Here is a 19,756-nt window from a genome sequence, read left to right as displayed (position 1 = left end):
GAGGTCACTCGCATGAAAAGTTAAGAAGTGCGTGTTCGGAGGCTGATCGCAGGTGGGAGCAACATCAGGAGAGTGAGTGAGCTGATGGGGCAGAGGTAGGCTGTGAAAGGCCTAGAAGGTGAAGGCAAGTGGCTTGTTTGCTGCGATATAGAAGCAGGGAGTCAGTGGAGGGACGTAAAGAGAGAGGGGACATCGGCGAGGCAGGAAGAATGCTCTTTGCTGCAGCTTTCTGAATGGATATGAGGGGGGCCAGGCTGCGTTTGTCAAGGCTGGAGAGAAGGTTGTTGCTGTGTGAGAGGATGAGTCTTAGCCCTGTGGGTGGATAGCAAGGGCTGTAGCTTAGAGATTTTCTGCAGCGAGAGTCTGTAAGATTTAGACATTACCTGGATGTGGACCTAGCGAGAGGTCTGAATGAAAGCTGATACCCAGGTTACGGGCCTGAGTGACAGGCAGGATGGTGGTGTTGCCCACGCAGATTGGAAAAGGAAGTAGCAGGCAGGACGGGGGGAAGATGAAGAACTCTGCTTTAGCCTTGTTGAGCGTGAGCTGATAACTGGACATCCAGAAGGAGAAATCAGAGACACCGGTGGCCACTTTAGTATGGACAGAATCTGACAGGTCCAGAGGACAGAGATAGATCTGTGGGTTGGTAGAGATGGCAGTTGAATTTGGGTTTGCAGATGAGATTACCCAGAGATAGGGTGTAGAGTCCTCTGAAGAAAACAGTGGATGAATGATTGGAGAGAGAGGAGGAGAACCAGGAGAGGAAAAGTCTCGGAAGCCAAGGGAAGACAGGATTTTAAGAAGAGCATGGCTGACTGTGTTGAAGGAGGCTGACAGGATAAGGAGGATGAGGATGGAGAGCTGGCTCTGAGATTTGGCTAGGAAGAGGTCAGTAGAGACTTTGTCGAGCAGTTTTCATGGAGTGCATGGGACGGAAGCCAGCTTGCAGAGAGTCTAGGCTGGAACCTGAGGAGAGGAATGCTAGCCAGCAGTTGTAGACAGCGTGTCCAATGAGCTTGAGACGAAAGGGAGATGGGGCAGTAGTTGGAGAGAGAAGTGGGATCGAGGGAGGGCTTTTTAAGAGGGGAGAGACTAGACCATGTTTGTATTGTGAGGGGAAGGAGCCGGAGGAGAGGGAGAGGTTACGGAGAAGAATAAGAGAGGGGATGAGAGTGGGCACAAGGGAGGTCAGGAGATGGGGTCACTGGGGTAAGTAGAGGGGTTAGAGGAGGAGAAATGTCTGTGTCTGTGACGGGGAGAAGGCAAAGTGAGCTGTGGGAGAGGAATGGGAAGGCAATGGGCTCTTTCGGGGCCTGCTTTCCTCTGGAGTGCAATGGTTGGTCACTCTCCCCTGTCCCATCTCAAGCAGCAAGGCAAGATCTCTTGCCCTGAGTCTCCAGAGTGCACCAGCTGGTATGGCTGGCTAATGCTCTGCTGTGCATTCCACGTCTTGGCTACTTCCCGGGCTCTGGTTTGTGCTGAGAACTAGCCAGCCGTGGGTGGAGGTTTTCAGTGCTGCTACTTGGGGAGAAACAAAGGGAGCTGTGCTGTGCACCCCGCCAGACCCACCATGAGGCGCCTACCCTGAAGGAAGTGGATGCACCTGGGACGTCTATGCTCCTTGTTGCACCAGCTCGATGTAGGGTAGATGGGTGCCTAGGGTGTAGCTCTGCTTATCAGCAATCTGCAGGAGTCCCATAGGCAGGCAGCTCTCTAAGCCTTGTTTTGAAGGTGTCCTGTAGGAGTTTAGTGCTGTTGAGTTTCTTGGAGATTGACAAACTTTTGCCAAACTGCCGTTCTTTAAGTGCAGCTTTTCAGTAAGTGACTTGACCAAGTCTCCAAAACAGCTGCTCCTGCAGGTCCCGCAAGTCTGCATGCTGTAATTTTAAACAAGTGGCATTTAATTTCAAAACGCTCCTTGGCGTGATCTAGGGGAGCACAGAGAGAGTCTTGTCACCAGGGGACAAGGACCAGGGCAGTGGCCCTCTTGGGGGGAGAGGGTGGGGAATCGGGAGGGGATCCTCATGATGCAGACAGTCCCTCCCACATAAGGGGGAATATTGGTGATGAATTGAGGTATGCAGTCAGCACTGTTAGCTCTGGTGCCTTCTTCGTCTCAGGCTCAACCTCCAGGTCATCGTCTCCCTGACCCCGATGCTGCAGACCCTGTCCATGGGGATGAAGATCGCCCTCCCTGGTGAGCTCTTTGCTGAAGTGCCGACCCCTTGTGCCCTAACGCCGGACACCAACGAGGGGTACCTGCTGAGCCGGTCTGTGAGCACCGCTTTCCTGGCACCTGACCCACCCACGGACAACCGGGTGTACGAGGTCAAGGTGGAAAGCAAGGCCATCACGGAGAAGAGCATCTGGCTCCTCATCCCCCAGAGATGCTGCTCCGAGCTTGGCTTCCAGCAGGGCACCTCCTGCAAGGTGGAGATCCAGTTCCAGATCGACCGACTGCAGTTCCGGCTGTGGCACTACGCGGTGGACCGGCTGCTGGACGAGCGGCTGATCCTGCCCGACGTTGCAGCCTGTTCCATCCCTCACTCCCCCACGCTCCTGCTGAGCGGGAACAAGAAGCAGATGCAAGCCATCTCCTTCATCACCGGCCAGGCCACCAGCACCAGGCAGGTCCCTCCTCTTCTGATCTATGGGCCTTTTGGCACAGGGAAGACCTTCACCTTGGCCATGGCCACCCAGGAAATCATCAAGCAGCCCAACACACGAGTGCTGATCTGCACCCACACCAACAGGTAACTTGCTAGTTTTGCCGAGGCTCTTCTCCAAGGGAAGACGCTGGGAGGCCATAGACTGAAGGCTGGGTGCTCAGCTGTGCCAGGGGATGCTCAGCTGTGTGATGGGGATGTGAGGGTTTTCCTAAGGAAACTCAATTGTGTTTTGATGCCAAGAGTTTTGCAAACAATCCAAACATTTGGTCCTTTATTGAAATACAACAACATTATTTCTTAAAGAAAAGCATTCTCCTGTTCTTGGTCGAAATCTGAGCTTAGATGTGGGGCAGAAAGATGTGGGTGGAAGGAGACCAGGATACATTCCTGATGGGGACTTTGATTCTAAGCTAGAGAGAGATGTGTTTTATGGTGTGCTACAGACATTCCCTTCTGGGTCCTCTTCCCCCACAACACCGTAGGTAACAGTTACACACCAGGTGAAATGGAAATACCTTCACTTCTGCCCCTTAATTTCCCCTCTTGGTCTTGCCCAGGTGACTTCATTCTTGTATTTGCCTTCCGATGTTGACTCTTTCCAAAAGCTGTTGTGCTGCGTGTGTATATGTCAATATTGATTCTGCAGGTCCCATAAAGAGGAGAGTTAGGGGGAGGGAAGGTCGAGATGCACGCAAACGTGGTAGGCTCTGAACTGACCTTCGTTATTCCGAGATTTTAAAATGAAAGCGACAATGCGTGAAGGAAGGCACGGTGGAGGGTCCGTTTCCTTTCCTATGGGGACCAGTATTTCCTTAATATTTTTTTAAAAGGTATAATAAAAAGAGATGACTTTCAGTCTTAGCCTGTGTCCTGCCCTCTGGCTGCACTGTGACTTTGAGTGCATTCTCTGAGATGTTTGCACATACTCCACCAGCACAGGCTTCTAGGAAGGTTGGTTATGGGACGAAGAATGCCTGGGGCTATACTTTCATACCTGGGACCCTACACTCCTTGTGTCCATGTGGCGTTGTGACTGAGGGCCCAAGTGTATGTATTCAGAAGTCCCTTGGTAAGTGAGGCTCTAGGCACCGTGCAGCCACTGATTAGACCTTAAATTGCACTCTTGAAAAACATGAGCACAGGCTCATTGTGTGCACAGCGCGGATAACTGAGTGTGTACCCCAGACGCTAGTTCCTGCACGTACGTGAGTATCGCCTGCAGGTTGTAAATCAGGGGCCAGAGCTCTGGATGCTGCGACTAAGTGTGTTCCTTGTCCAAAGGGTCCGTTCCCAAATGAATAAACAATGGGACAGACTTCCCCAGTGCATCTGGGATGAAGGGCTTGTCTGAGACTCCCACTCACCTTCCCTTGCCATGCTGCCTGCACCGTGAGTGCCTACCTCAGGGCAGACACGCCAGGCTGGCGGTGTGTTCTTTAATCAGACTTTTCACCAAGCCAGTAATAAGTGTGAGCTCCTGGATCACTATAACAGTCTTGCCATGGAGTCCTAGACTGTCTCTCGTTGATCTTTCCAGCCAGGCAAGCTGGACTTAGTGATAAATGGTCACTTACACCAAAAACCACAAGATATTCAGGTTACTCCCAGTCCCAAGAGACCCCAGATCAATTGGTGCCCTAGGTCTTACACCAAAGACAACACCTGTATCCAATCCTGTAATTATCTAGAGGGTTATTAATGAGGAAAAACAAAGGAGTTATTTACAGGTGAAAGCAAGCAAACATCTACATGCAAATGAGTTAGAAGCCAGCTCCTAAGAGTGGACAAATCACTACATTTCTGTCATTCAAAATGTCTTTCAGGGCAGACCCAGGGATATCCCTGAGAGATCTCTTGCTTCAGTTTTCAAAGTTATATTTCCTTATAGCATGAAATACAGACATTACCAATGAGATTAGTGCATGGAGCAGCTTACAAGCATTTCCTAGTCTGAACACTAACTTCGTTCTTAGAGGACCGTTACTTATTTTGAACAACACTAACATACGGGTGAGCTGGTGTTGCTTTCCAGCTATGAGTTTGTCAGCTCTTAGCTCACATCTATGGCCTTGGCCAGAGCTGGCCCTTGGTTTACCAGCATCACACTCCTGTTTTCTCTCGCTTCCAGTGCGGCTGACATCTACATCCGTGAGTACTTCCACGAGTATGTCACAAACGGGCACCCTGGGGCAGTCCCACTGAGGATCAAATACACAGACCGTTCCATCAGCATGACCGACCCCATCACTCAGCTGTACTGCTGCCTTTCTCCAGACCAGAGGACCTTCAGGCAACCCACTCAAGCAGAGATCGACAGGCACCGCATTATCATCACCACATCCATGCTGTCCAAGAACCTGAGGGTGCCCCCTGGATATTTTACCCACATCTTGATAGATGAGGCAGCTCAGATGCTGGAATGCGAAGCTCTGATCCCGCTCTCGTATGCTACTTTTGAGACCCGAGTCGTTCTAGCTGGGGACCACATGCAAGTGACCCCTAAGCTGTTCTGCCTGGGAGGTGAGCAGTCGGCCGACCACACCCTGCTGAATCGCCTCTTCCAGTACTACCAGAAGGAGAAACACGAAGTAGCTCTGAAAAGCAGGATCATCTTCAACGAGAACTACCGCTCCACTGCGGGCATCATCGAGTTTGTCTCCAAGCATTTCTACGTCAGCAAAGGCAACACCATCCATGCCAGCGGCAACATCCCGCCCCACCCTGAGCTCCACCCGCTAATGTTTTGCCATGTGCCCGGCTCGACCGAGCGGGATATGGCCATGACATCCTGGTACAACGTCTCCGAGATCATGCAGGTGATCGAGAAAGTGCAAGAGATGCACCAGAAGTGGCCAGATGAATGGGGAGCCCGGGACCTGAAGAGAATCTGTGTGGTCTCCCATGGCATGCAGGTAGGCAGAACGGCTCCAGGGCGAGCCGATGTGTTGTCGATCTGTTGTTCTGCACTGGAGCTGCATGGGACGCATTGTTGTCTGTAAATGCCAAACGTTGGACTTGGTTTGTTTTCTGTAAACACCCTTCTCTATTGTTGCTGGCAAACCCTGGCTGCCAGAAGCGTGAATTTACTTTTGTCCAGTGCATTTTGCTAAGGGGGTGTTCACAGCGTATGGGAGTGGAAGGGACGGATGGAGCAGGGGTGCTTTATAAGGGGGCGGTTTTAGGTAGGGCAGAGGGCAAATCTGCTGAAGTCAAGCAAGTCAGAATTTTCCTGCCCTTCTCCTTGATGTCATTCCTCCCCTGAGCCTCGGGGCTCCATTTTGTTCTTGAAGTCTCTCGAATGTGATTCCCACTGCCCGCCCGCAGCTGCAGGTTACCCCAGTGAGTGTGAGTGTGCCCCGGGCTCCTGGGTAGAGCTGGCAGAGCTGAGGGGCAGGGTCTTAGCAGGATGCACCAAGGCTGGCTTGCCCGGCCTTCCCAGATGGCTGGTGAGCCTTGGATTGTTAAACAAGATGCTCTTGCGTTGCGTGTTGATAGGGAGCCTTTCGGTAGTGATGGTGGAAATAAAACAAGCTTGAGCCAATCAAATCCACTTCCCACCTAGTGGCCATATGATACCTGCTCTCTGGAGATCGGGGGCTGGTGAGCTGCTCCCCGGTTTGTAACTTCGTGCCTCCCTTTCCCACCAGGTCAATGCAATAAGGCAGGAGCTGAGGAAGAAGCACCTGGGAGAGGTGGCAGTGGAAAACTTCGAAAACTTACCAGGTTTGTATCTTGCTGAGTGGCTGTTTTTGCTGTGGCAGGAGTGGAATCCATTCTCGGTGGCAGGAAAAAGGAGCCATTCTACCCCGGACTCTCCCTCTAGGCTGGTGAGAACTCACGTGGTCACACCAGTGACAAGCTGGGAGAATATTCCCACGCTGCTGGGCGCTGCAGACGGGTAACGGGGCAGCCTGGACCGAATGCTGGACGACTAGCAGAGGCGCCTCTGGCACCTTCAGAATCCTCCTCTGTAAACTGCAGAGGGGAGAGCAGCTGCAGCAGATGTGTCCATATGGATATGAGGCAGCCGCACAGGCATACGGTGCCATTCTGTTCCATCTATGTTCTTACCCTGTGCCCACCATGCAACTGCTGGCTGAGCCTTCTAGGGCGCGTGTGGTGTGTGTGATGTTGGGTGCCCCGCTTCAGATACCTTTTGAAGGGACCCTGCTGAGCACCACACTCTGAGAACTGGGCCCCTTTAAGGTACGTAAATTGAGTGCCCAGAATCACTCATCACTTTAACATTTTTATACAGGATACAATGAGCGCATGCACACTCCTCCCCCCCGCAAGAAACTGGTGAGTCGCTTTTAGCTCCTTTCCGTGTAGCTGCTGGCCTAGAAAGCTCTGCCTTTCTTTTCAGCCCTTGCCAGCAGTGCTGGAGATCTGTTCCTGTCCCCCACATTACCACCTCCCCATCACTGCCTTGTCCTGCCCAGGCATCAGCAGCATGCAGTGGTGGCTACAGGAGTTACGGGCCCAGAACTGATCTGGCTAGTTTAAAATGGTTCCCGGTTGTTTTTTACACATGAATAGGGTTTTAAACTGAAAACCGGGCTCCTGAAGTACGTCCGTATCCTAGCCTCACCCAACTGATTTCATGGGCTCTCTCTTTATTTCCTGAGAAGCCTGGACACAGGCCCTGATCCCTTTTATAATCCTGGCCTGCAGCCATACAAGCAGAAATGCCCGTACTTGCCAGAGCCCCGGAGACTGGGTATCCTGGTGTGATTCATGTCTATATTCAAAATTCCCAGGATACCAAGGCAGAGTCGAATGATGTAAAAGAAGGTGATACATTGTGACCAACAGGGCATCCATGTGCAAAGGCCTCTGGGACTGACACAGTATAACTGACACATGACTTCCCAGTGAGGCTGCTTGCTGAAATGTGACTCTGCCCTGGGAGCTGAAGGAAGAGAGTTTTGGTTTGTTTTTTTTAAATCTCAAGCCAGAGAAGATTGATCTAGTTCTTTATTGGTGTTTTGGTTTTATGGCGCAGCTGAGACCTCTTGTGGTGGAAATAACGAATGCCTGGTGTGCGTTTCCCATCTCCACATTCCTCCTTCTTGACAAACCATTTTCAGGCTCTGGCTGGTTTATGAACTCACTGATGGGCTGTTTGTTATCCCTAGTGTTCATGGTTACTGGAGCCAGACAACCTTGTTTCTACTCTCGGACTGGACGATCAAAACTTTTTTTTTAAACAGGTGAATGGTGAATACTTCCCTTCCTGCACGAAACCTCTGGTTCCCATTGGGATTTTTGGAAAGAAAAGCCTGTTCACAAATGTCCCTGTGCACAAACCCCATTCCCACGTGTGTTCACGAGGAGCGGATAACAAGGGGCAGAACACTGTCAAACCAACGAGTGGCTTGAAATCCGAATGTTAGTCCACGAACACTGCTCCTGTATTAGTCACCGTGCTCGGCCTCTTGCTTTATCTCGGACTCCTCATGTGGTGCCTGGGTGTTGGTCTGTGTGTGAGGCCCCTGCAATACCAAGGAGTCTGTTTCATTGGGTTAAATCTCAAGTCACTCTTATAACTTAGGGAAATGATCACATGTGGGTGTTTTTAGCCTGTCACTCCTGGGGGTCGACATGCAGCACTGTGTAGGCACGGACACCTCCCAAAGACACATGCTTCACCCAGAGAGAGTCCTTCTCACTCAGTTCCCGTCGGTAATCTTTTTCCTCTCTCTCCTCTTGTTCCATGCAGGGAGGGAGTTCCGGGTCATCATCATCAGCACAGTTCACACCAAGGAAAGCCTGCTCAGCTCTGCCTCCCCCAACATGGAGTTCTTCAACGAAGCGAGGGTGCTGAACACCATCATGACGAGGGCCCAGTCGCAGGTCATCGTGGTGGGAGATGCTGTGGCCTTGTGCTCCTATGGCCAGTGCAGCAAGGTCTGGAAGCGCTTCCTCCAGGAGTGCATCGAGAAGGGCAGCGTGACTCCGGAAACGCTGACGCTGGAGCAGATTAAGCAGGCAGTGTCGGACAAGCAGAGCTGGATCCGGGGAAGTGAGGAGGAGGAGGACGACAGTGACACGGATTCCTGGACCTCTGAATTGGATAGTGCAAATCCTGATGATCCCATTCTCCAGGAGCTCCTGGATGAGAGCAAGAACGTCCAGGTGACCGTTTCCGAAGAAGGATTGCTGAACGTGAACTCCGAGGTGTCGGCCCAGCAGAACGGCTGGCTGGAATATGTCAACTTCTCCTCTCACACAATGCAGGAGTATCTTCGCATGCACCCCAAAATGTACAAGAGGTGTGAGCTGGTCAAAGAGGGGTTTGACAGAGCATCTGCCTTCGCCTTCGATGACTCGCCTCCCCTCAACATTCAGATCAAAGGCAGAGTTCGCTGTGGCATGGCTTTCACTGGCGACGAAGTGCTAGTGGAGCTCCTGCAGACCAGCGCCCCTGAGGGCGGCACCCTCCGCCCCCAGGGGAGAGTGGTGGGGGTGCTGACGCGGGCCGAGCGAGAGCGGACCTTCATCTGCACGATGGACGAGTTCGACCCCCGCGTGATGATCCCCATCGACAGCACCATCACCAAAGTATTCGTCCCAGGGCTGAAAGAAAAACCCAATGTCGTCCCCATCCGCAAACTGGTAAAGGGGAAGTACCAGGTGGTCAAGTGTGAGAAGATAAACCAGGAGATGAAGAGAAGTCAGCTCTTCTGTGTCCAAATTATCTCCTGGCGGGAAGGTTTTTACTACCCTCTGGGCATAGTAACAGACATCCTGCCCATGGCTTTGACTCTGGAAGGAGGCTTGAAGATCCTTGATTTGGAGTACGGTCTGGCAAAAAAGTACCCAAGCGAGGTGACCAAGGAGCTGGCCAAAATTACCTCCAGCAAATCCAACCCTCCCAAGGAGAATCGGAGGGACTGCCGGGGCTACCTGACTTTTACGGTTGACCCCCCAGGCTCTAAAGATTTGGATGATGCCATAAGTGTCCGAGATGAGGGCAGTTGTTACGAGATTGGGATCCACATCGCAGACGTGGCTGGCTTGATTCCCAAAGACAGTGCTTTGGATATGGAGGCGAAGAAACGAGGCACAACTTACTATGCCCCTGGTAAGGAGCCGCTGTGCATGTTCCCACCCCGGATCAGCCAAGACCGCTGCAGCCTCCTGCCACGAAAGGATCGCCACGTGATCTCCCTGTTCGTCACTGTCGAAAAGACCACAGACAAGGTGATGAAAGGGGACTTCGCCCTGTCCACAATCCACTCGGACCGGCAGCTGTCCTACGAGGAGGCAGAGAGCATCATTAAGAACCACTACAGTGGGGAAGCGAAGGCCCTTTGCTTTGACACCCTGGAGGACTGTATAGCTGTGGCTTATCACTTCTCCAGGGTCCACCGACAGTTCAGGCTGCAGGAAGACTGTTACTATGACCGGCTGGATGAGGAAAGTACCCCGGGCAACAGGGGATCCCACCAGATGATAGAGGAGTTCATGATCATGTTCAACAGCTTCGTGGCCGAGTTTCTAACCAACAAAGACCACACCAAGAACGTCACTCCTCTCCGGTGTCAAATGGAGCCCAACCCCCAGCAGGTGGCTCAGATGAAGAACAAATACAGCCACATCATCCCTTTGTCTATCCACCTCTCGCACCACCTGGGAGCTCTGCCTGCCGGCCCAGCCCCCGCTAGGCGGGGTGAGTTCAGCCTCCTGACCCCCCTGTGGGAGCACCTCCAGTCAGCTGTGGAGACTCGTGATGTCCGCAAGATGCTCGACCTCATTGCTACCGATGACATTCACCCGAAGCTCGCCCCCATCGTCCTGGAGTTCAGGAGGCTGCTGAGCCGCTCCTATTTCAGTCGTTCCAACTCGACCGCTCAGTCTAAGGCAGGACATTATTCCTTGCATGTCGACTCTTACACCTGGGCCTCCTCCCCCATCCGCCGATACCTGGACGTCGTGGTCCAGCGGCACCTTCGTTCCGTGCTCTGCAAGAAGCCAGTGCTGTACTCTTCGGAGGACATTGAATTTCTCTGCCATGACTTCAACAGGAAGAACTTACGGGCAGTAACCTACGAGAAGAGGGCCCATTCCCTGCAGATGGCCACCCGGCTGAGGTGCCAAGTCCTGCAGAAGATTGCGTTCGTTGTGAGCGTTGAGGGAATTGATAGGTTCTTTAAAGCCTTGTTCCCGCTGAACAAGGAGACCCTTCCGGATCCCCAAGTGATCAACTACCGGGCTCTGCAGTTAGTGGAACAGCCCTTGTTTAACCAAGAGGGGAACAGCATGAGGCTGACGTGGAGGCGGCGAATGTACTCCGTGGTGAGCTCAAAGGATCTCCCCCCGCGGTCCTCGCCGGTTCGGGACCGCCACATCACCCTCTTCAGCGCTCAGGTGTGGGAAGACGTGCTGGCGGCCATCAAAAAGGAGGAGTTTGAGAGCGCGATTGCTCTCTTGCGGCAGGGCCGGGCCACGCGCCAGAGGCAGGTGGGGAGAATGGAGAGAAGCAACTGCTCGCACTACGTGGTACTGTCTCTAGGACTGAGTGCCGGGGATGCTGTGCAGCTGCAGCTCACCACGGGGGTTCATCGGGGATTTCTGGTGCCTTCTGTGCAGCTGTGGAGCGTGACGCCGGGTTTCGACGTCTGTTTGGAGCACACGGAAAAGCCAATCAACTGCTTCTCGAATTATGCCACGCACGCGTCCAAGGACAAGTACAAGAATCCATTGGACTATAGCAGGGTGTGGCAGCCGCTCAGTGCTATGGAATCTGCTTCGTGCGCTGTGGCAGAAAACGACTCCATTGTCCTGCAGGATGTCAAAATAACGTGGGATAAGCAAAGGAACAGCAAAGGGCAGCTGCAGGGGACTTTCTCCTTAACCAAAAGCTTCCTAGAGGAGTGCGCCATTGATGTAGACTTCAACCACTGTTACCTGTGCATCCGGCTAGAGGGCCTGACACTCAATGGACGCCGTAACGACGAGGCGTGTCTTAGCCACAGCCTCCAGAAACTCAGCTTGTCCAACCAGAGCACGGCAGGTGGCAGCTTCATGGTTGATCCAGCTACATACACTTGGGTAGCCCATGGGCTGTCCGAAGAGTTTAGTGACAATGAGAAACTGGACAGAAGTGGTCTGAAGACTGTGAATTTTTACATCCATTTTATGTCCATGGAGACGGTTCCTGCGGAGATCTCCCAAGACTCAGCCAGGTTTACGGTGGAGATCATTCCAAAGATGCTTCCGGATGTGTAAGTGTGGGTGCGATATTCAGTGCGTAGCTGGTGATTTCAGTCACTTCCTGGTCCGCTGAAAATCCTCATGTCCCTACACAAATCAGCCAGGCCCTTGGGCTTCTGGCAGGGCGCTCTGTGTTTTGGGTTGTCACTTTTTCAGCCATTCCCAAAACACCCTGCTCCCTGCAGTCCTAGCTTTCTTAAAGAGCAAAGGATTGAGGGGCTAGGAAAAGAGGCAGCCCTGGGGTGACAGCTCCGACTTCTGTTACTGTAGCAATTCACCTCACTCTTGCTACAGTGTCTTTCACAAACCACTCAGCTTGAAAGGCTGTTCGTGGTTTCTTTCATAGCCCCGTGCCCCCTGATTTCTCGTTTATGCTGGTTCCTTTGCAACAGTGCCTTGTTGAGACAGCCACTCTTCGGGTGGATCCATGGCCTCCCTTTAGAATCAAGCCTCATTAACAGGCTGGGTGGCCAATCTCGCTCGAGGTAGCTCCAGCAGAAGAAGAGCTCGGTGTGGCTCAAGAGCTTGTCTCTCTTACCAACAGTCGGTCCAGTAAGATACCACCTCACCGACCTCGTCTTGCTAATACCCTGGGATCAACCCAGCTACAATTACATGCAGCTCTAGCTTTTCTCGGTCTGGGGTGACCTCTCCCTTGGTGCCAGCTGGGATGTGATCTGTGCTCCCTGCTGCTCTGTGAAATATAATCCTCTGCCCCCCAAATCCTGCCTGGCTCAGTTCTTCATGCAGGCAGGAAATGGGTCACCTGTGCAGAGTAACACGGTTCCAATACAACTTCTTCACAAATTGCTGTTAGTTCTCTGCTTAGAGCCTTTGTTGAGTGAACAAAGCAAAGTGGTAGGATAACGAGAGGCAGTTCAAGAAAGCTGCGTGTCACATTTTTCACCATGTGGGGCTATGTTTCAGTAACTCTCTGTTTTCCTTTCTGTCAGCCGGAAGGAGAATGCAATCTGGAAACTGAAAAATGCCACTATGCTCGCCAAGAGCATAGCGCTGGGCCGGGAGCCTCCTCAGACAGGTATGTGCAAACGTCCCTAGGGTGCAGCAGGCTTCTTTTGCTCAGTTGCCAAAGGAAATGGGCCACGTTTAAGACAATACTTGGTGGTGATAATAAAACAATCTGGCTCTTACATAGTTCTCGAAGCATGAGAAGTCAGGTATCATTCTTCCCATGGGGAAACTGAGGCACGGGGCAGGGAAGTGACTTTCCTGAGATCACCCAACAGGCCAGTGGCAGAGCCAGGAACTGTATCCTATCCACTAGGCCACACTTCCACTTCCATTTTGCTTATACCACTCTCGCTGGAGCCCTTGGGAGCCATTAACGAGTGCCCCTGTGATGCAGCTGAATAAGGGTACGTCCACACTACCTGCCGGATTGGCGGGTAGCGATCAATCTATCGGGGATCGATACATCGCGTCTCGTCTAGACACCATAAATCGATCCCCAAACGCGCTCCCGTCGACTCCGGCACTCCACCAGGGCGAGAGGCAGAAGCGGAGTCGACGGGGATCCCACGCCGTGAGGACGGGAGGTACGTCGAAATAAGATACGTCGACTTCAGCTACGGGAATAGCATAGCTGAAGTCGATGCATCTTACATCGGCTCTTCCCCCTCTCCCTCCCCCCCGCCCCCGTGTAGACCAGGCCTAAGAGTTAACCTTCCTCTGTGAATGGGGAAACCGAGGCAGAAAAAGTAAAAAATCTCCCCCAGTTCCTGCATCTCTTAGCTGATGTGAGGTTTGAGATCTTACAGGTCCCGGATATATGCGCGGTCCTGGTTCTGGGTTTGACACAGGTTACCTTTTGTTAATGGATAGCCAATAAGCAGGTCGTTCATGACAGGGCTGCACCAGCTCCCTTGTATTGTGGCTACCTGCCTCTAGGTACGTCCGCGGGAGTCCCAGCTGTCCACCCAGGTCCTTATGATAGAGAAGCGAGTGTGCTCCCAGATAGAGCTCTGCTGTTCTCAGCATCTGCCTCTTCTCTGTTCCCTGGCTAGGGATTCCTCTTTCCGAAAGGGAGTGGAGTGACGGGACCTAGCCGCCATATTAGAGCAGCTAACATTTAACCCTCTGGATCTTTACAGGTGATTCAGTGGCAGAGGGAGTTGGTGTTAAAGTAGGATTAAATTTGGGAGTTCTCGGCTTGGACCATGCTGTGCTCAGTGACACTGCAACGTGCCCTGCTTGTTTGGGGCCCTCTGTAATCTCCGTTTAAAGTTGTTGCGTGTTTTTGTTTTTATTTTTTTAAATGTAGCAGAGAAGAAATCTAAACTCCTGACACAAAAAACCTTTGATATCTCTGGGAGCCTGAGGAAACTCAACCAAAGTCAAAACAAGGCAATCCTAGATGCTCTGAGAACACCCTTCACTCTCATCCAGGGACCACCAGGTGAGACGAGGGGGGTACCTGCATGCGTTTGTATGGGTGATAGCACTTTTTATGGAAGCTGCTTGAGCCTGGCCTGCCGTTCCCCCAGAGTCCTCTGCTCGTGACATTCGGGCCAAGTCCTTGAGGTGACGTGTTCTTTTTGGGACCACACGCAAGGGAGACAGAAGTGGGGTGGGGCAGTGACACTCAGGGCCGTGCAAATCCATTCAGTTCTAAATTCTCAAACACGCCAGCCTGGAAAGTCTCGCTGCTCCACTCGCCAACGACGGGGTGTTGGAACATTCTCAGCAGACCTTGTTTCACCCAGGCACGGGGAAGACGGTGGTTGGGGTCCATATTGTCTACTGGTTCAACAAGCTGAATGAGGAGAGGCTGGAGAAGGAACCATCTCTGGATGATGCGGAAAAAGCAAGAAAATGCATCTTGTACTGTGGCCCATCCAACAAGTCTGTCGACGTTGTTGCAGGTAACTTTGCATGCTGACTGCTGAGGGTCACATGATACAGGGTTTTTATTTACCCCTTTTTGGGGGGAGCTGGGAGAGATCCTCCTAGCGTACGTCTTAGTCCAAAATTCTTAAATGCACACAAGGCAGTGGCAGATCAGAAGTTGCAGAGGGGGTGGGAATAGTACATCTGGCAAAGCGAGATAATGCATGCTCTTTAATAGCAGATGGTCCCTACGCTCAGGGTGCCTGGTGCAGCTTGCATTGAAGTCTGGGATTGCTCCAGCATCCCTTTGCTCTATAAAAGACCCCTCACTGACCTGCTGTCAAAGGAGCTTGGAGATCTGTGCCTTTTGAGTGCAAGGCTGTATATTGGGACCCGGAGGCTAAAAGGGCTTGTTGCCGGGGGGCATCTTAGGAGAGCAGGAGTCCTGGTGTCACTCAGTGGAGTCTATTCCGCTCCCTCCCCAGAGATGCTGTTGAAGATGAAGGGGAACCTGAAGCCTCTGAGGGTTTATGGCGAGGCAATGGAGTCGATGGAATTCCCCTACCCTGGGAGCAACCGGCACTTCTCCCGGAAGGCCCTGCGGGATGCAAAACCGAAGCCAGAGCTCAGGTAGGACAATGCAACTCCAAGCAGATTAAAGCGAGAGTGTATCCTGAGTTCACCCAAGCCTGGAGCTGAGGAAGCTATCCTATAATCTGCTCAAGAGAGGGCAGAGACATCCTATTGCAGTGTATGGGGGATCTGCAGGTTGGGAGTGGGGAACTATGGGCAGGAGGGACTCTGGACTAGAATCTGAATCCTTCCAGCACCATCAGATGCCACTTAAGTCGTGAACAAGGCTCCACCATCTCTGCCTATGCCAGGCCACTTTCTGCGTGTCCTCTCTGTTAAGTCTCCTACGTTTTCCCTTTCTGAGTAGGGAGGGTTTTCTGTCGATGCCCCCTTTCATGTGTCCCTCCAGCTGCCCACCAGCCCTGGCAGATGCTTGGACATATCTGGGACATGTATTTAGAATGAAGCCATCTTCTTTTCTGGATAACTTCAAAAATAAGAGGTTACTGAGCTCTCTGACAAATGTTGACATTTGTTATAAATTCATTCAGTTTACTAACTGGAATAGAAAGAAGAAAATCTTTTGATCCATCTAGGGAGAAATAAGCAAAGGGCCTGAAAAAATGTAAAAGCTGGGATGTATTTTCTTAGAGATGCCGCTGGCGTATAACCAAGCTGGTGTACTCCATTGTAGCGGGACATCTCCCAGTGTACATGGATGTGGGTGTGTATAATGTTTATATTGAAAAATCCTTTTTTTTTTTTTTTTTTTAAATTTCAGTGAAATAATTTTGCATCACCGAATCCGGCAGCCGTCCAATCCTTCTTGGCGAAAAATCCGTGACTTTGATGCAAAAGTGAAAAGAGAAGAGCCGATATCAGAAGAGGAGGTTAAGAGGTGAGTGAAAAGAGACTCACATGAGAGGTCTGGCTATCGTTGGCTGTATTGGAGCATGTATTAGTATGAAATAGCCAGTACCTGTATGCAACACAGTGCAGTTACTCAAATCCCCGCCAGGGAGAGGTTTAGGATGCAGTTGCTGGGCCAGAACCTCAGCTGGTGTAAATCAGCATAGCTGCATGGAAGTCAATGGAGTTTTGCTGATTTACACCAGCTAAGAATCTGGCCCTCTTAGCCATTGCCGAGATTGGAAATTGAAACTAAAGAACAAACCACATCTTGTTCCTGAGATTGCTTTTTTAAAAAACCAACAAATACAACCAAATCCCATTGAAACTGTAGCACAGAATATGCTGTGGAGATCGTAACTCTCTGAATCCTCCGAGAGAGAATATGCATCAGATGAAGCATTTTCTATTGTCAGCTGAGCATAAAGGGGTACTTCCTCAGGGTAACACTGTAGCTGGGAGTGCTTCTAGAGTTCTCTCTGCTTAGAGAGCTCCTCTTGTGTGGTTCATGAGACACTGGGCTGTTGGACTGAAAAATGACGCTACCAGGACTGGGGGCGTGGAAGAATTTTTGGACTGTGTTTGTGCCCTGAAGCTATAGGTTCCATGGATTTCAGACTGCAGGGTGTCTCCAACGGGGCCTGTCGGAAACCCTTTATGGAGGGGTCCATGCTGGGGGGAGGGTGGGGTGTAACCCCTTGCGAAGGTGTATACCGTTTCTGGAGTAGGAACTGAGCAGAAGTGAAAGCTTCACAAGTGCTGCCGCTAGTGTGGAATCTGACATCCTTCACCTTAACCTACAGGTACAAAAGCCTGTTGTTAGAAGCCCGTGCGCATGAGCTGCAACTCCACAATGTGATCCTGTGCACGTGCTCTGCTGCCTCTGCTGTCTCCCTTGTGGACAACTTGAATGTCAAGCAGATCCTCATTGATGAGTGCGCCATGTCCACTGAGCCAGAGACCCTCATACCCCTGGTCAGCTACAAGACGGTGGAAAAGGTGAGTCCCTTACAGTGGTAAGTCATTAGGATGCTGTCAGTTGCCCCTGGAATTACTCCCTGCTCAGAGGATCTCTCCATTGGCTCTGCACTCATTCTAGTACAGTTCTCAAACTAGGGCCGCTGCTTGTTCAGGGAAAGCCCCTGGTGGGCCAGGCCAGGTTGTTTACCTGCCGCGTCTGCAGGTTCGACTGATCACAGCTCCCACTGTCCCTCGGCCTGTGCCGCTTCCTGCAGCTCCCATTGGCTGAAAACAGCGAACCATGGTCATTGGGAGCTGCGATCGGCTGAACCTGCGGATTCGGCAGGTAAACAAACTGGCCCGGCCTGCCAGGGGCTTACCCTGAACAAGTGGCGGCCCTAGTTTGATAACACTGCTCTAGACCGTACCTCACTACTCATTGAAGTTTGCAGTCGTATTTCAAGACTGTCCCTGATGGCCCCTGTGGTGATGCATGCACTCTGTGGTGTCTCCTCCTTGTTTTCGGCAGCATGGAGCACCAAGCAGAAGCACTAGGATGCTTGGCGTTCTGCCACATTATGAATCACCCTTTTAACTTGCAAGTGAGGCTCAACTCCGGTCAAACTGGTGTGATGCATCCCAGGCTCAGGTGTACATTGCACATCTGCATTCACACCCCTCTGCATAAACACACATATCCAAAAAGATCGTGCGCACACACGTCAATATAGTGTATAAACACACACACTTAATGGGGGTCTATTATGATGGTGACAACTGCAGTATAAAACTGGTCTATATGCTCCCTAGCTAATTACTTGACCCAAGTATCTCATCTCAGCCCCACAAGTGCAATCTTTCAAACATGCTAAATCCATATTTTGGCTTGACTCTCCTAAAAGCACATTTGGAGCTGGAGAGAAAAGAAGATGGAAGATGTGGATGCTATTTTGGCGTTCTCTGGAATAGGCATTTGTCACTGCAACCAGAAAAGGTGCTGGCCCGGATAGACAATCTCAGTGTGATGAGATGTGTTGTGCGTGTCGTATTGACCCACCTGGCCCTGGCCTTGAAGTTGGAGAATATAATGGAGATTCTGGCAGGCTTTTGCTCAGCAAAGTGTCTTGAATAACAAGTGACACCTAGACTGTAAGCTAGGGACTGTGTTCTTTGGTGGGACCCTGATCCTGGATTGGGGTTCATAGGGGCTGCCTGAATAGAAATAAAGAGTAATAATGTATGTGCCTTCACACACATTCCTCCAACAAGTTAACTGGAAGGAGTAGGGTGGGAGAGGCAGAGAACTGGAGCCTATGTGTTCACTCCATGTATTCCAGGTTGTTTTGCTTGGGGACCATAAGCAGTTGCGGCCTGTGGTCCACAACGATTTCTGCAAGAGCCTTGGCATGGAGAAGTCCCTCTTTGAACGTTACCAGGACCAAGCCCAGATGCTGGACACACAGTACCGCATGGTAGGAGTCCCGTGGTGGTCTTTCTCCCGCCATAGGAAGTGCTGTTGGCTTGCTCCAGCCCATTGGGATGCGGATATTCTGCTGTAACATCTCCTCTGCCCAGGATGCTCCTCTGTTAATCCAGAGTCTGCCCTGAGTATTTATCTTTAGGGAAGCCTTCCTAGATACTGTTTTAGTCAGGATAGGCTACTCTCCACTGCAGAAGAGCTTTCTGAACTTGGTTTTCTCAGCTTCCCTAGAACGTTGGCCAACTTTTCACTAGTTCTTCTCGCCTCTTAGATCGCCAGCTGACAATGGGCAGATACAGGGTCACGGGGGGTTGCTGATATGTTTAGTGTAACCCTTTAGTCGATCTAACTGGCATATTGTTAGTCAGTAAATACACATTCCTATCACTGATACCCTCCTCCATACTCCTATTTGTTACCTCCACCCACAGGTTGTCTTGTCATAAATTAGACTGTGTAATTTCTTGCATCTGAAGAAGTGAGGTTTTTTTATCCACAAAATCTTATGCCCAAATAAATCTGTTAGTCTTTAAGGTGTCACCGGACTCTTTGTTGTTCTTATGGAAAGACAGTCCCTGTCTCAATGTGCCTAGTACAATTGGGCCCTGATCCTGACTCACGCCTTCGGATGCTGTCACAATACAAATAATTCATAGGTCCTCATGCTGGAAGGGACCATTGTGATAATCGAATCCGACCTCCTGTATAATGCAGGCTCTGGGATGGCTCTGAATTAATTAATTAGCAGTAGCCACCTTCAGTGGGTTCAATACTAGAGGACTTGCTGCTTTATAGAATGCACAAGTGTTGATCTAGGTGACGCAGGCCAAAACGGCAGTCACCGTGCTGCTTGAGCGGGCGCTGCCTTCCGGTTTAATTGTCAGAAGAGCTTTTCTGTAAAGCATTGGACATGTTATAAATAGCGGATGGGCAAAATGTTGGTTGGCCTCTGATTTTGCCCATGCAATTGATTGATATGGGAATACACAACTCAAGGGGCTGGGTACCCAGTTGTCACATGCAGAATGCGTGTTTACACACCGGCTCTCTTGTCCATATCTATCAGTATACAGGTGACACTGAATTTCTTGCCCTT

General features: G+C 51.2%; 1 protein-coding gene across 3 annotated transcripts in view; it reads left to right on the top strand.

Moving 5' to 3' along the window:
* Positions 1-19,756, top strand: part of HELZ2 (helicase with zinc finger 2) — a 46,781-nt gene that overhangs the window by 19,936 nt on the left and 7,089 nt on the right. For 2 of the 3 annotated variants that reach the window (XM_044985590.1, XM_044985591.1), the window contains 11 exons: positions 2,124-2,756; positions 4,801-5,584; positions 6,320-6,395; positions 8,395-11,902; positions 12,845-12,930; positions 14,173-14,307; positions 14,615-14,773; positions 15,224-15,368; positions 16,093-16,209; positions 17,024-17,219; positions 18,518-18,652. In XM_044985590.1, coding sequence (XP_044841525.1) covers positions 2,124-2,756; positions 4,801-5,584; positions 6,320-6,395; positions 8,395-11,902; positions 12,845-12,930; positions 14,173-14,307; positions 14,615-14,773; positions 15,224-15,368; positions 16,093-16,209; positions 17,024-17,219; positions 18,518-18,652 — 5,974 coding nt within the window. The remainder of the gene's footprint in view (positions 1-2,123; positions 2,757-4,800; positions 5,585-6,319; positions 6,396-8,394; positions 11,903-12,844; positions 12,931-14,172; positions 14,308-14,614; positions 14,774-15,223; positions 15,369-16,092; positions 16,210-17,023; positions 17,220-18,517; positions 18,653-19,756) is intronic. The other variant, XM_044985592.1, reaches the window with a different exon arrangement.

The sequence above is a fragment of the Mauremys mutica genome, chromosome 13, assembly GCF_020497125.1.
Source record: "Mauremys mutica isolate MM-2020 ecotype Southern chromosome 13, ASM2049712v1, whole genome shotgun sequence".
Classification (NCBI taxonomy): Eukaryota; Metazoa; Chordata; order Testudines; family Geoemydidae; genus Mauremys; species Mauremys mutica.
Note: the sequence above shows the minus strand (reverse complement) of the source record. Positions and strands in the feature narration are given on the sequence as shown.